This window comes from Zophobas morio, unplaced genomic scaffold, assembly GCF_036711695.1.
Source record: "Zophobas morio isolate AGI-343-1 ecotype UQ-CSIRO unplaced genomic scaffold, CSIRO_AGI_Zmor_V1 ptg000029l, whole genome shotgun sequence".
In the NCBI taxonomy this organism is placed as follows: Eukaryota; Metazoa; Arthropoda; class Insecta; order Coleoptera; family Tenebrionidae; genus Zophobas; species Zophobas morio.
The window spans coordinates 2029207-2042663 of record NW_026972134.1 but is presented as its reverse complement, the minus strand read 5'-3'; the positions used below and the strand labels follow the sequence as shown (position 1 = coordinate 2042663).

General features: G+C 34.7%; 1 protein-coding gene across 1 annotated transcript; it reads right to left on the bottom strand.

Annotated features, from left to right (window-relative positions):
- Window positions 1-7434: 7434 nt before the first annotated feature.
- On the bottom strand, window positions 7435-9318 carry LOC135137227 (N-acetylglucosamine-6-phosphate deacetylase). Its single transcript, XM_064066833.1, has 7 exons — window positions 9184-9318; window positions 8814-9134; window positions 8487-8761; window positions 8300-8429; window positions 8158-8246; window positions 7785-8106; window positions 7435-7733 (listed from the first exon to the last, which is right to left on the bottom strand). The coding sequence occupies exons 2-7, from the start codon at window positions 9013-9015 to the stop codon at window positions 7558-7560; spliced, it is 1194 nt and encodes a 397-aa protein (XP_063922903.1). The 5' UTR covers window positions 9016-9134; window positions 9184-9318; the 3' UTR covers window positions 7435-7557.
- Window positions 9319-13457: the final 4139 nt, after the last annotated feature.

Below are 13457 nucleotides of genomic sequence, written 5' to 3'. Positions count from 1 at the left end.
AGTGAAATAAATGAAAACTAACAATAGTTAGTGAGGCGGTATTCACGATTAATTAACTTTATAATTGAATTAATTTTAGTTTTACGTGACTGATGAAAAATCTAGTAGTATATATTGTCGATTTTTAGTAAAATAAAAAAAACATTTTACTGCAAAAGTATTTATTCGTATATATTTTTAAATAATAATTATAGTTCAGAAATGTTTATTCTGTGACAAGGACAGGTTTTGCTTTGGAAGGTTTGCCTGTTTTTCTTTTTTGTCCGAGGAGAATATTTTTGGCCTCAGCAGATGGAATACAGTACTTTAACCGAATGGAGAGACCAACAACATGTTTACACATGTACATTTTAAAAGATAATGAACGAAACCGATCTACTGTCGCGTAAACTCCGCCTATCTTAATGCACCTGTACCGCTCTTTTTAACCAAAATAAGATTTAACTTTTACCGACTGCTGAGAACTGCCAGCTTATTTATTTAACTGGCTATTCAATCATTTTACCGCTCAAAGAATAACTGCACTGCCCATGTAGGATTAAATAACTAATCAAATTCTTTGATGATACTGGCCAAGTTTTACTGGTACATTTATTTAATTACTGCCTAAAAAACTTAATTCTGCCCATATAAATTATTAACTGCCCAATGTAACCGCCCAGATGTTTATAAAAGTGCCTAAATATTTAATCCCCGAAAAAAACAAACGGTCAAGTTTAGCATCAAACGTGCAACCGCCGGTCTGCCTTAACTGCATGGCCACGGAAGGTTTTATATAATGATAATATAATTAATATTAATAATAATAATAATAATAATAATAATCCATTTGTTACCCACCAGAAATTATTTTTGAGTTGCAGGACAATATAACTAAAAATAAAAAAATAGGAGGCGCTTTGACTGATGCAGTTAAAGTAATTAGTGATTGGTGGTGTAAATAGACACAAGTGTATTATCTTACATCTATGTAGGTCTAAAAATTGTAGGCACACACATCGCATGGAAGGTACTTGACTCAAAAATTCAGAATCATGTTTAGATTTAGGTATCTTGGTAACGTGTAATCTTTCTTGGTCAGAGCATGTTAAGCGTATGACAAAAAAAGCTAAGAAGATGGTGTATCTCCTACGTAAGTCATTCGACGGAACAAATATTACTATAGTTGTTAAATTATATAAAACTTATGTAACAACATATAGTTTGGGAACAGTATGTGTACACCAATGTTACAAAAAGATGTAACTTTACTTAAAAATGTCCAGCGTCGAGCAACAACCCTTTGGACGAAATAGGCCTGGATATTTTGATAGACTATCCGTGATGCAATTCCCAACACTTGCTGAAAGACGTGTAAGAGGAGAATTGCAAAGTTTCAAGCGCTTCTTATGAACGTGAACTTTCCAATTAAACATTTACTCAGTTTAAATACAGACAGCGGGACTAGAGGTCATGATCACAGACTGATGAAGGGTAGTCAGCTCCACCGTAAGGCAGTATGTTATGTTATAACAAATAGAGTATTCGATGGACGGAATTCGTTGCCTGCTAAAGTGGTCCAGAGTCAAACGCTGATAGGTTTTAAGGCCATTTACGATTCCTACTGTAGTCACCAACACATCTAATGTTTCTATTCTTTGATACTCTTTGTTATTTAAGTTACATAACATTATATAATAGTTGTACACGGGCATAACAACTGCATCTGCGCGACCCTATCTTAAATAACAATAATAATAATAATAATACAAATATTAACAATAATAATCAATGCATATCATTACTTACTGATAGAAGTCTTGCCTGAACGCCGGTCATTTCCGGGTCAGTGGTGGGTCTTAATAAATATAATATATAATTTAAACCATTTTAAAACAGATTTCTTTGAACTAACGTCGTCAAATTGTTGGTGGGAACGATTAACCAAATTTTGGTTAGCGTTTTACCATCTACGTGATATTTTAAACATACATACAAAACGCAAAGCAGGCAAAAAATTAATATTGTGTTGGCATAATGTCTGCCAAAAGTCCTAGTTTCATTGATATCAGTTTAAGGTCTAAGCTTTTGCAAGAACGACTGTGTGTTATCATCAGTACGCGGAATTTTATCTCAGGGCTGCAATCCCTCAGTTGAAGTAAGGTGTGTTTTACGGCGAATAGCGGAGACGCTTTGATCTGGTCCACAACGTCGTAGCCAGTGCGTCGCTAGGAGTGTTTAAAGCTAGTAAAAAAACTACTTCTATATTACTATATTACTTCAAATAATAATACTCGATGCCCTTTTTACATTTTCAACCACAGGACCACAGATCTGTGATCTTGAAATGTTATATTAGGTTGATATAGTCCAAAAGAAAAATATATTTGTAATCAAACTATCGACGCGACAGCATTGGATCTAGCGTATGAGATATAATTCCGCCCGTTGGTTGTTGGAAAGTCTACAGACTCAGTTAAATCAAATAGTCAGGACGATAGAGGATGGATCCTATTCACTTAGAACATTCCTGGATATGGAACGAGACGTTTGATAATGCAACCCTTGAATCAGCCCTTGATTCAGCGCTTGAATCCATGCGTTCATCTTTTTTCGAGCGTGGCGGAATTTGACACTAACTTGCCAAGTCGGTTCGGGCGACGACAGTATTTAGTTGGAGGCAATAACACAGTACCCAAGAAAAAAACACATATAACAATCAAAATACCACACAATCAGTATCATTTATGATCACAATACTAGAAAAACAAAAACTGAACTGAATCGTCGATTGGTTCATACCAAGTGACGGTGCTTTTAGTCGATCGCTTTATTGTTGGAAGAGACCCAAAGTGCATATTGTGGCGAGGTTTTTGTACGTAATAAAGTACTTTATTCATGGAGATAGAATGAGAGGAGGGAAGATAGTTTGAAAAAGTGCCTGGTACCGCGCTTTCGACTAGGGTCATAATGGGGCCTGTCTAATTTGCAGACCACTGTTTATCTTGCAGGCGGGGGGTTAAAAATACGCCAATCAAGTCGAAACTCGACATTTGCTTATTTTTCAATACGATCATTGTTGACACAAAATTTTAACCCGTTCGCATAAACCCTTAAAAATTACCCTCAAAACGGACTTGCAGACAGTGGGTTAAAATACGATTTGTGTTTATTTTTTTTACCAGGATTTTTGGTGCAAAATTTCAGCCCGTTTGGAGGAACCTTTCAAAACCACCCCCAAAACAGACTTGTAGACTGGGGGTTGAAAATACTCCAATCAAGTCGAAACTCAATATTTGCTTATTTCTCAATACGACGATTGTAGATGCAAAATTTCAACCCGTTCGGTGAAACCGTTTAAAACTACCCCCAAAACAGCCAACAGGATAAACCCTAATCACAGGACAAACGAAAATATAGAAATATATTGTTACGTAATTAAGAAATCAACATGGGTAAAACTCAACAATTTATTTCTTAGCGACTCGAATTTACACGACTCATTACTGAGCGGTTATATACAAAATAATTCCGACTGGAATGGATTTGCCAGTGTCTGCTCTCGACATTGGTTCCTATTTAAACAGCCGCTCGGTCCTTCTCGAAAGTCTCAGTCACCGTTTCTAGGCTTGTTCTAAAACACCCATCGCGGCATCCCCTTCCAGACTTTTCTTTAGCGAACGCCGTCCGGCCGCCGTCACCAACGATGAGTCAGCCATCATCGCCGCACATACATACTACAAAACCCATAGGCGTCGTACCCGGCGTATGGGTTTATTTCGTAACAATATATACAGTGACAAAGTTCCTTTTGTATACAATAAAATTGTATGATAGTTTAAGCCAGTTAACATCACAGCGGTTCATACCCACCATAATTTGCAATTTTTAAACCAGACAAGACAAGTAGAAGACTAGTAATCCGAACGGTTTTTAGCTACTTTTCTTCTGGTTGAATAAAAGCGACGCATGCCAAGGCGGTGAAACACTCAGTGGGTGAACAGCTTAGCCAACCCCTCGTAATGACATTCTAAAATTTTATTGTATACAAATCGAACGTTTTTAGTATACATGGTGAGTATTATAATAATGGAACCCTGACGAAATTTCAATGCAACACAAAATACATATCGCCTATGTAACTCTTTGTATATTTTATTTTTCTAAAATGTACAAACATAGTTACCTAGAAGTTAATTTTGACTTTCGCAATAATTCTATTTGTCACTTTTGAGCTGCGATAAGTTTTTAATCTACGCGATAAGATGGGGGTTAAATACACGAACGATGAAAAGGTTGATATGATTTTGATTTTTGGAAAATGCGGAAAAAATGCCGCAAAAAATGCAGCAAATCTCTACGAAAGAAGATATTCTGATAGGCGACATTCATCCAACCAAATCTTTAGATGTTTAGAAAAAACGTTAAGACAAAATTGGCCGAAAGAAACAAGAGGACTTACCGCTACTGGTATAGAAAATGAAATTCGTGTAATCGAGGCCGTAGACAATGACCCGCCTGTGAGCTAAAGATTTTATACCAAAGTCCTATCCGTAATTTTGAAGATTTAAAAACCGGAATTAGAAATGCATGTGCTGCAATAACTCCTGAAACACTTGTCCGTGTCCGGTTGTCTTGCTTAAATCGCATCGAAATGTGTGTTGCGCAGGAAGGAAGGCATTTTGAAGAGTGCTTGTGCTAGTTAAATTAATTTAATTGTTCAATTTATTTATTACATTTCTTTGAATTAATATGTTGGTGTTTTTTTAATATTTCATTTGTGAAATTTTAATTGACGTCTTTCAACAACAGTGACAACTAATAAGGAGAGTACCTACGTTGATCCTAAAAACGTATGTGTTAACAAAGTTACATTTATCCCGATTAAGTTTTAGACCGTTTTGAGTATACCATACACTAATTTTGTCCAAATTCAATTGTAACTCTTTGGCATCTTCAAGATTCATGACACGAGAGAAAACTTTAAGGTCATCCATCAGCAAAGGCAAGCGAGTTGCAATTTGAACTTGAAATCAGGTCATCAATATATAATACGAATAACAGGGGGGTCAAATTTGAACCTTGAGGCACCCCAGAAGTTGATACATATTCACTGGATTTAAAACCATTATAGAAGACGTAGTTTATTCTTTGCGAAAGATATGAATCAATCAGTCTAATGAAAGATGTCGCAAGACCAAACGCATTGAGTTTATTCAATAATATCTTGTGATCAACCGTGTCAAAATCGGAACTGAAGTTGGTATATATAACGTCTATTTGACCTCCTCTATCCAGTTCTTCAGAAATAAACTGTGTGATAGTTATCAGATTGGTTGAGGTGGATCTACGTGGCATTAGTACTAGTATAGTGCACTATTAGATTTGCTTGAAAAACAAAATTGTGGGTATATAGGTATATAAATACTTCAACCATCGATAATAATTAGGCAAATATTAAGTTTCGTCTTGATAGGAATATTTTTAGGCTCAGTCTGTAAGATTGTTTCGGAGTAGTATTTAGGGGTTGCCTAGGAAAAAATGAAAAAAAAAATCAACACTCTTTGTATGTAAAAATAAACAAACGTCAAGTTTTCATTTGAGTTTTACTTTAATCGGAGTAATTTTAACCTCCAGTCTACAAGGCTGTTTTGGGAGTGGTTGTTAAGGGTTCCTTTGGAAAGACTGAAATTTCGCATCATTAATCCTCGTATTAAAAAATAAACAAATGTCGAGTTTTGACTTTATTGGAGTATTTTTAACGTCCAGTCTGCAAGTCTGTTTTGGGGGTAGTTTTTAAGGGTTTCTAGGACCGAATTGCAATTTTGCATCAACAATCTTCGTATTGAGAAATAAGCAAATGCCGAGTTTTGACTTGATTGGAGCATTTTTAAGCCCCAGTCTGCAAGTTTGTTTTGGGGGTAGTTTTAATAAGGGTTTCTCCAAATACCCTAAAATTTGGTGTCAGCAGTTCTTGTGTAGATAAATAAAGAAGAACCAAATTAGGGCGTGGTTCAAACATTTTTATTTGCCAGTCTCCAAGATAAACTATGCTCTGGAAATTAGAAACGCCTATTTCTTGGATATTCTCCATAATTTAAAATTGTGTTCACTTGTTCATCAGCCCAGTAGCACATGATTGCTCCTCCCTTTTTTCACAACAAGATGTAAAAACCACCAGAGAAATTATATTTCTAACCAAGGTTCTAACATTCTAACATACGATTTTTGTTAACTCATAAGAAATGCATCTCCACAAACTTAATTACCACATAGAACAAGTATAGTCGAATAAGAGAGCAGCTGATTTTTCCACCATTGCATTGCAGGTTAACAAAATGAACTCTCTCAGTTAAGATACCTCTAGCGTCGGCTGTGGGTCAAAAGCCTCTTTTGAACTTTGTCAATAATTTCTGGCATGAAGGCAGTTTTTGGTCCTCCAGAATGTGATACATTTTCAACGGATATTCTACCGCGCTTAAAGTTATTAACTCAAAGGCGAATGGCTTCATAAGAAGAATATAAATCGCCCATTGAAGGCAGAATCCTTGGATTTCTTTCGCTGTTTTCCCTTCCAAAAATAAGAACTGAATTATACTACGAATTGCAATTTTTTCCTCTTTTAAATAAAAGCATAATAAAAGTCACTCGACACATTAGTACTCACTAAACGAAAAATTATTGAGAGAATGACTTGACATTATAGAAATGTCTTCAATAGGAACTCAACTTCAAGTCTACGTATGCAATAACTAATTTTCGTCTTTCGCCCTCCAACCTCCAAGACGATGCGAACCGATTGATTCATCAAATCATCGTAAGTCTTCCCGATTGAACCGGCTCTCAAACAAAATAAACCGCTTTGAAATCGGTCCATCTGTTTTGAGAGCTACGGTGCACCAGAGACACACAAACATCAGCTGATGGTCTTGAAACGATTGAAGTGATTATCGTAATATCGTCAAACATAACCAAGAACCATGCCGGGTATGTCAGCTTTCAACATTCAAAACACCGCATTGAAATTGGTTCATCCGTTTAGGAGTTACGGTGGGAGAGAGATGGATCAAAATTGTAACACCCTTCTTTTTCAATCGGAGGTTAATAATTAATTCAAAACAAAATTAAATTTGAAAAGGGTGTGTATCATAGAAAAAAAAAAGGTGTGTATGGTTGGTTGCATCAAAAGTTCTTCAAGGTCGTACCACAGTATATAGACTTTATGAAACGTTCTGTATGTAAAAACTACTCTGTAACATTCTGATTTTGAGACGTTTACAGGATTCCTTTTTATTAATGCAGATGAAGAATACGCCATACACATATCTATCACCTTATTTGCTATCTACTCTAGCAAATCTAGTTTAACATCCCCAAAAATTCCATAACTCTAATATTTAGCCAATAAATGCAGAACTTAAATAACTGCATTATATAAAATAAAACAATAAAACATTTCAACGTGTAATAAATTTTATTAGAACAAATAAAGTACATATAAAATCTTTATCTAAAACGCCAAACTTACAAAAATAGTGTCAAGCATTTAATTACATCCAACGGCATTTGTCTAAAGGTTCACTTAGAATAAACACATTCACCGGCAATCCATGTTGATTGGAGTTCAAAATCATCATTCAATATAATAAAATCCGCATCAGCACCATAATTCAGCGTTCCTTTTTCTTCTTCAATTCCTAACGCTCTAGCTGGATGTAAACTCGCCGCTTCTAAAGCATACTCTTTTGAGCAACCTGCAAACAAATATAACTGTCCATACAAAAACATTAATAAAGAATTATTACCTGTTGACTGCAAAAAACATTTAACACATTCAATCATGGGGGCTATACTTCCACATAATGTATCAGTATTGGCAATATACGCTCGTCCACTTTTAACTTCGATCACAAATTGTCCCAGATTATAATTACCTTCGGCAAGACCTAAGGCAGCAATTGCATCTGTAACTAAAACTAAACCCTCTGGATGTACTCTGTAGGCAATCCTTAAGGCGGCAGGATGTGTATGAACACCATCAGCAATTATTCCAAAATAAACAGTCTTATTTGAAGGAATTTTATTAGAAGTTAGGAGACCAACTAGGCCAGGATCACGATGATGGAACTAGGATTAAAAAAATTACTATCAAGTTGCAAACTCCCAGAAGTAAATTACTGGCAACATTGCATTGAATAAGTGTGTTATGAGAGTGGCCCCACTTTTGACAGCTTGTTCACCTTGCACCAAGTTAGCAGTGGAATGTCCTATAAAGAAAGTATTCATACAACTTTACTACCTTATTTTATGTATGTCGTACCAACAGAAACAGCAATTCCTTTAGAACACAGTTTTTTAATAACTTCATCTGCATTTTTCAGTTCTGGAGCTATGGTGATTATTCTTACATTGTCTAAATTTCCATAGACTTCTTGCACTGTGGTAAAGCCCTATAAGGATAATGGTATTAAAATTTCTTATCAATTGCATTTTCAATTTTGTTATACTTTTTCAAAAGCCCTGATACAATCTGGTGGATGGGCACCCTTCTTTTCCACATTGATAAATGGGCCCTCAACATGTAGTCCTAAGATAGTAGCACCATGTTTTCCACCTGCTTTTTTCTTAATACGAGAAGTAATCTTATGATAGAATTCTACTGGTGAAGTAACAATTGTGGGGCAATAGGCAGTCACTCCATGACTTAACAGATTCTTTGAAACAAGATCTAACCCTGCATCGAGATTATCAACATTGAAAGAAAAATCATGTCCAAAACCACCTAAAAAAATTCAACTCATCAACAACTCACATTACAAGGGAATCATAAATACCATTTATTTGCAACTCAATAAAACCAGGTGCAATAATACACCCCTGACAATCTATTTTCTTGGAGGCTTCAACTTTTTCATCAAAGAAAACCTTTTCTGGATTAACTATTTTCCCAGATCTTACCCACAAATCTTCGGTTATAATCTCATGGTCTCTAAGAATTTTGCAGTTAACAAACTGGACTAGTTCTGTGTCTTTCATACTTTTATCTTGACGTGTAAAATTGGTCGAAAGTATTACGCTCCCACCATCAAACTGATTATTTTACTTGTGAATTGTGAAATAGTAATAAATTGAGGTTAGGTTATCGGGTCCTTGAACTGATTAGAAAAATTAAGCAAACAGTAATAATATCCTGTGAAACCGCACCAATAACAGATTGTCGATAACATTTTTTTTTTAACAAATAATCGATTTTGTTGTCTTACGTATCACATTATTGGTAATGTATTGTGGTTGTTTTGGTTTGACGTGTCAACGGTGTCAACGTCAACAGTGCCAGTGGCGTAACAAATATTCGGTAAAAAACACATACAACCAAGGAGGAAGCAATATAAAGTCCACGCCATTCCGATAGTTTTTGAGAAAACGTTGTAAAAAATCAAAAACACTTCGAAAATCTGCTATTGAGTCTACGATCGTTAGAAGTTAGGTATAACCGCGTTTGTCCCCCGCGGCAAACTTCAAATTTAATGCTACGGTGTTGTCGGTTGTATTTTCAAGGTAGAATGAATTGTTTAGTTTTTTTTTTTAATTTTGGCAAATAGTATAGCTGTCCACTACCTAGCGTAAATTTAGAAAAATTGCTGGATGTAAGGTGTTTTTGCACTTATTAAATTCCTAAAATCATCCGGGAGTGTTCATGGGCAACCAATTTAATTTAATGTAACTCTAAAAGTTGTCCAACTCTCATCTTTTAACGTTAAGTACTTATAATGAACTAGCTGACCCCGTGAACTCCGTTTCACCTACAATTTAATTTTGAATCTGCAAAATCGAATGCTTTGAAATCTTGCAGATGTTTTAAACATATGATAAGCATAATAAATTTTTATTCAAAATATATTTACTTATCCCCTCCAAAAAATTGATGACGTCAGCCCAAAATTTTGCCAAATGAATCCTATCTAAAATGCCCAAAATAGGATGAGACTATACTTGTGATTTATCATTCCATTCATATTTTTTAGTTTTGCTTATAGGGGGTGTCTCAAAAAAATTAATCACTGAATCAATTTATTTTATTGATTGAATCAAGAATTGCAAAACTGAATTTTGAAATATTGCAGACGTTTTGAAGTAACTGTTTGACATGGTAGGTTTTCAATCAAAATATATCTGTTTATCAAGCCCAAAAACTTGAAGACGTCATCTCAAGATTTTGCCGAATAAATCCTATCTAAAATGTGGAAAATATCATCAGTATATTTTCGTAATTTATCACTGCATTCATATTTTTTAGATTTGCTTTTACAGTGACTCAAAAAAATATATGGATTTATTTTAGTGAATAACTCAAGAGTTGCAAAAATGAATACTTTGAGATCTTGCAGACGTTTTAAAGTTATTGTAAGCATGGTAAATTGTTAAGAATATTTATTTATTCCCCCCAAAAAATTGATGGAATGGCTCACTCGATTTTCGCAGATAATTTTGGGAATACAATACAGTTATTTTTAGTATTACAGTGCACCAATCCAAGGTGGTATACCTACGTGTTGATAGTAAATGTTGATTAGGTCATCACAAAATTGTGTGAAGAAAAGACTCAACTCGAAAATGCTGAATATGTTTCATTATACTTTTGGTGCGAAGGAAGTTCTGTCGAAACCACGTTCGATCAATTTTTTGACGATGGTTGATATAAATAAAACTCAGTAGATGCTCATACTCGAAATACGAAGTATCTACTCGAATATCAAATCAAAATATTTCTAGTTTTTCTAGATGATACTAATACTTCAGTAAGTAACAGTTGATGCTCAAGTAGCATCTCGATACAACAAAAAAGGACAACAGTGCCAGTGTTCAACCATCAAGGCAAAAATCGAGTCACCAAAATATAAGTTAGTATGGGGTAGACACCTTGAGATGGGAATCTCTATGGCCAGTGTTAGAAAAAACGCACTGCACAATTTATGCATAAATAAAAGTTAATTACATGAAAAGTTTTCGATATTTCTGCTCCTAATGTGTTTTTCAAACTGAATGCACCTTTTGACGACGTTCCACATTCATGAAAGTCACCATGTTTAGTTAAAATTCACTCTTACAACGATCCTACTGGTTTTCTAAGCTGCTTTACAGACAGCTCAGTTATTTGCCACGCCGATGCTCATTTCTAGATTAAATGCTCACAAAACGCGTAGATGTTCAGTTTGTGTCCGGGGAGATACAATGTTTCCCAGTGGGTAGTCAGTACATAGAGTAGATGCTCAGGTATATAAGAGTAATAATGAAGTAGGTACTTCGTACTTCGAATATGAGTATCTACTCAGTTTTATTCATACCACCCAATGTCTCGCTTCAATGTTTGACTATTACGTTGATTATGAGCACAACGCTGATCAACTTCCATATCCGATTTACCCATGAAATAAATCAATGCGGTTTGCACCTGAGGTAGTTCGTCTCACATTTGATTCGTGGACCTATGTGAGGTTGTCGTCTTCTCGGCATTTTAATGAACTTCATAAAACGACACAGAATTATTTTCACAGTCAATCAAATCTGTAAATTTTGTCTTGAGAATTTTAAAATATTGAAAACTTCAAATTAAATCCTCGAATAACGGTAAAGTTTGAGGTGTTGTCGAAACCAACAAAGTGAATATAGGTAAATAGAATGGCAGATCAAAATGAATAAGAAACTTTCGCAATGTGTAATTAAATTCACTTTAACCAAGACTTTTCTTAAAATAAACGACGTTTTTTTTTTACGAAAAAACAAAGAACGATTTCAAATGCAATATACTTTTCACAATCGCACGGAAGAATTAGTTTTGTATGACACGTCAATTAGACGACAGGTCCGTCAGAAACGCCAACTATTGAAAGTAATTCGAAGTGGCGATTCCCATACAAAATTTTTAGAATTTTTTAATTTTTTACTGTTCTTTTAAGTTATCCTTATTTTTTTTATTTATAAAGCATCCCCGTAATATAAAAAATGTTTCAAATCGGTCAAGCCGTTTTTGAGTCTTAGCGAGACTAATAGGAACAGCAATTGATTTTTATTTTATAGATGATTAATAAATGGGGGTTGGGGGTAGAAAGGTAAAAACTTAGGGTTATGTGTATTTTTTGATGCCAAATCTTAAAAAAGTAAAAATAAAAAAATTTGTCAAAAAAATAGACAAAAATTTTTTAGGGTGGGCCACCCTTATCACTTAGGGGTTTAAAAAATAGTTTACCGCCTATTGTCAGACCTACCGAATAGACATAAAAAATTTCATACAAATCGGTCTACCCATTTCGGAGAAGTTCGGTTACAAACATTGTGACGCGAGAATTTTATACATAATGCATTATTATTTTAGAACAAATTTCATTACCATAAAAAAGGTTATACTGACTCGACCTTAAAAGATAGACATATGCTGTCGCGGACTTTTCTTTAGAACTTTTAGAGGGGAACAATTTCGTCATACATGATTTTTACGTAACTTTAACCGTTTAAGCAGCGTAAGCAACGGAAGCTGTCAAAGGAGGAATAATTTTCCCGTTTTTCCGAATTTTTCATTGCTACTTCGCTCCTAATGATCGTAGCGTGATTTTATATAGCCTATATGTAGATATGATACATGGACTATCCAACACAAAAAGATTTTTTGAATTTGAACCAGTAGTTTCTGAGATTAGCGTGTTCAAATAAACAACAGCTTCAGCTTTATTATATAAGTATAGATTCGTAACTGTCGGGAGTCCATATAGTGGGTATATACTTATGCCAGCAAGACCCTAGAAACGAGTTTAAATTGTATTTGATTCTGACTGAGTGAGAATACCGTTTCTTTTGTGGCAAAATTACTCGTGTTAATGCGACTTAACTTGATTCTAATAAAAAATCTGTTCTGTGAAGAACAATTAATTACTTGGGTCATAGAAAATTACAAATACAGTTTTCGAAACGCTTTTAATTTTTCATGTAATGCGGTTTTTCCTCTTAAAAGAACGAGGTACTTTTTACAAAATGTGATGGAGGCCGTTTGAAGAAGCTGTTCAAAACCCTGAAGAAAATGTGTTTGACATTCGACATGAGATGTGAAATCTACAATCCACCGGTCCCAGTTCTTCGCCAGTTAGATCTAGACATTACTTACAACCGGACGCTAAGCAAATTGTTTTAAATGTGTTTAATACTCTGAGGTAAGGAGGGGAGTGTAATAATGAACAACTTATTTTAAAGAAACATTAACGTTAACGAAAGTTCCATATATTACCATCTAGCAAATTGTTAATGCTGGTATTTTTCCAAGAAAAATTAGAAGCGACTAAGCTGTTTTCCGCGAACTGAAAATGGAAGAACATGCTCGCCTTGTAAGAAAAAACATTTACAAAATCAAAACAAGAAAACGTTAAGAAAATTTTGTATAAGAATTGGTTTCAATTATCATGTTCCTGACAAGCGAGCAGTTTTTAAAA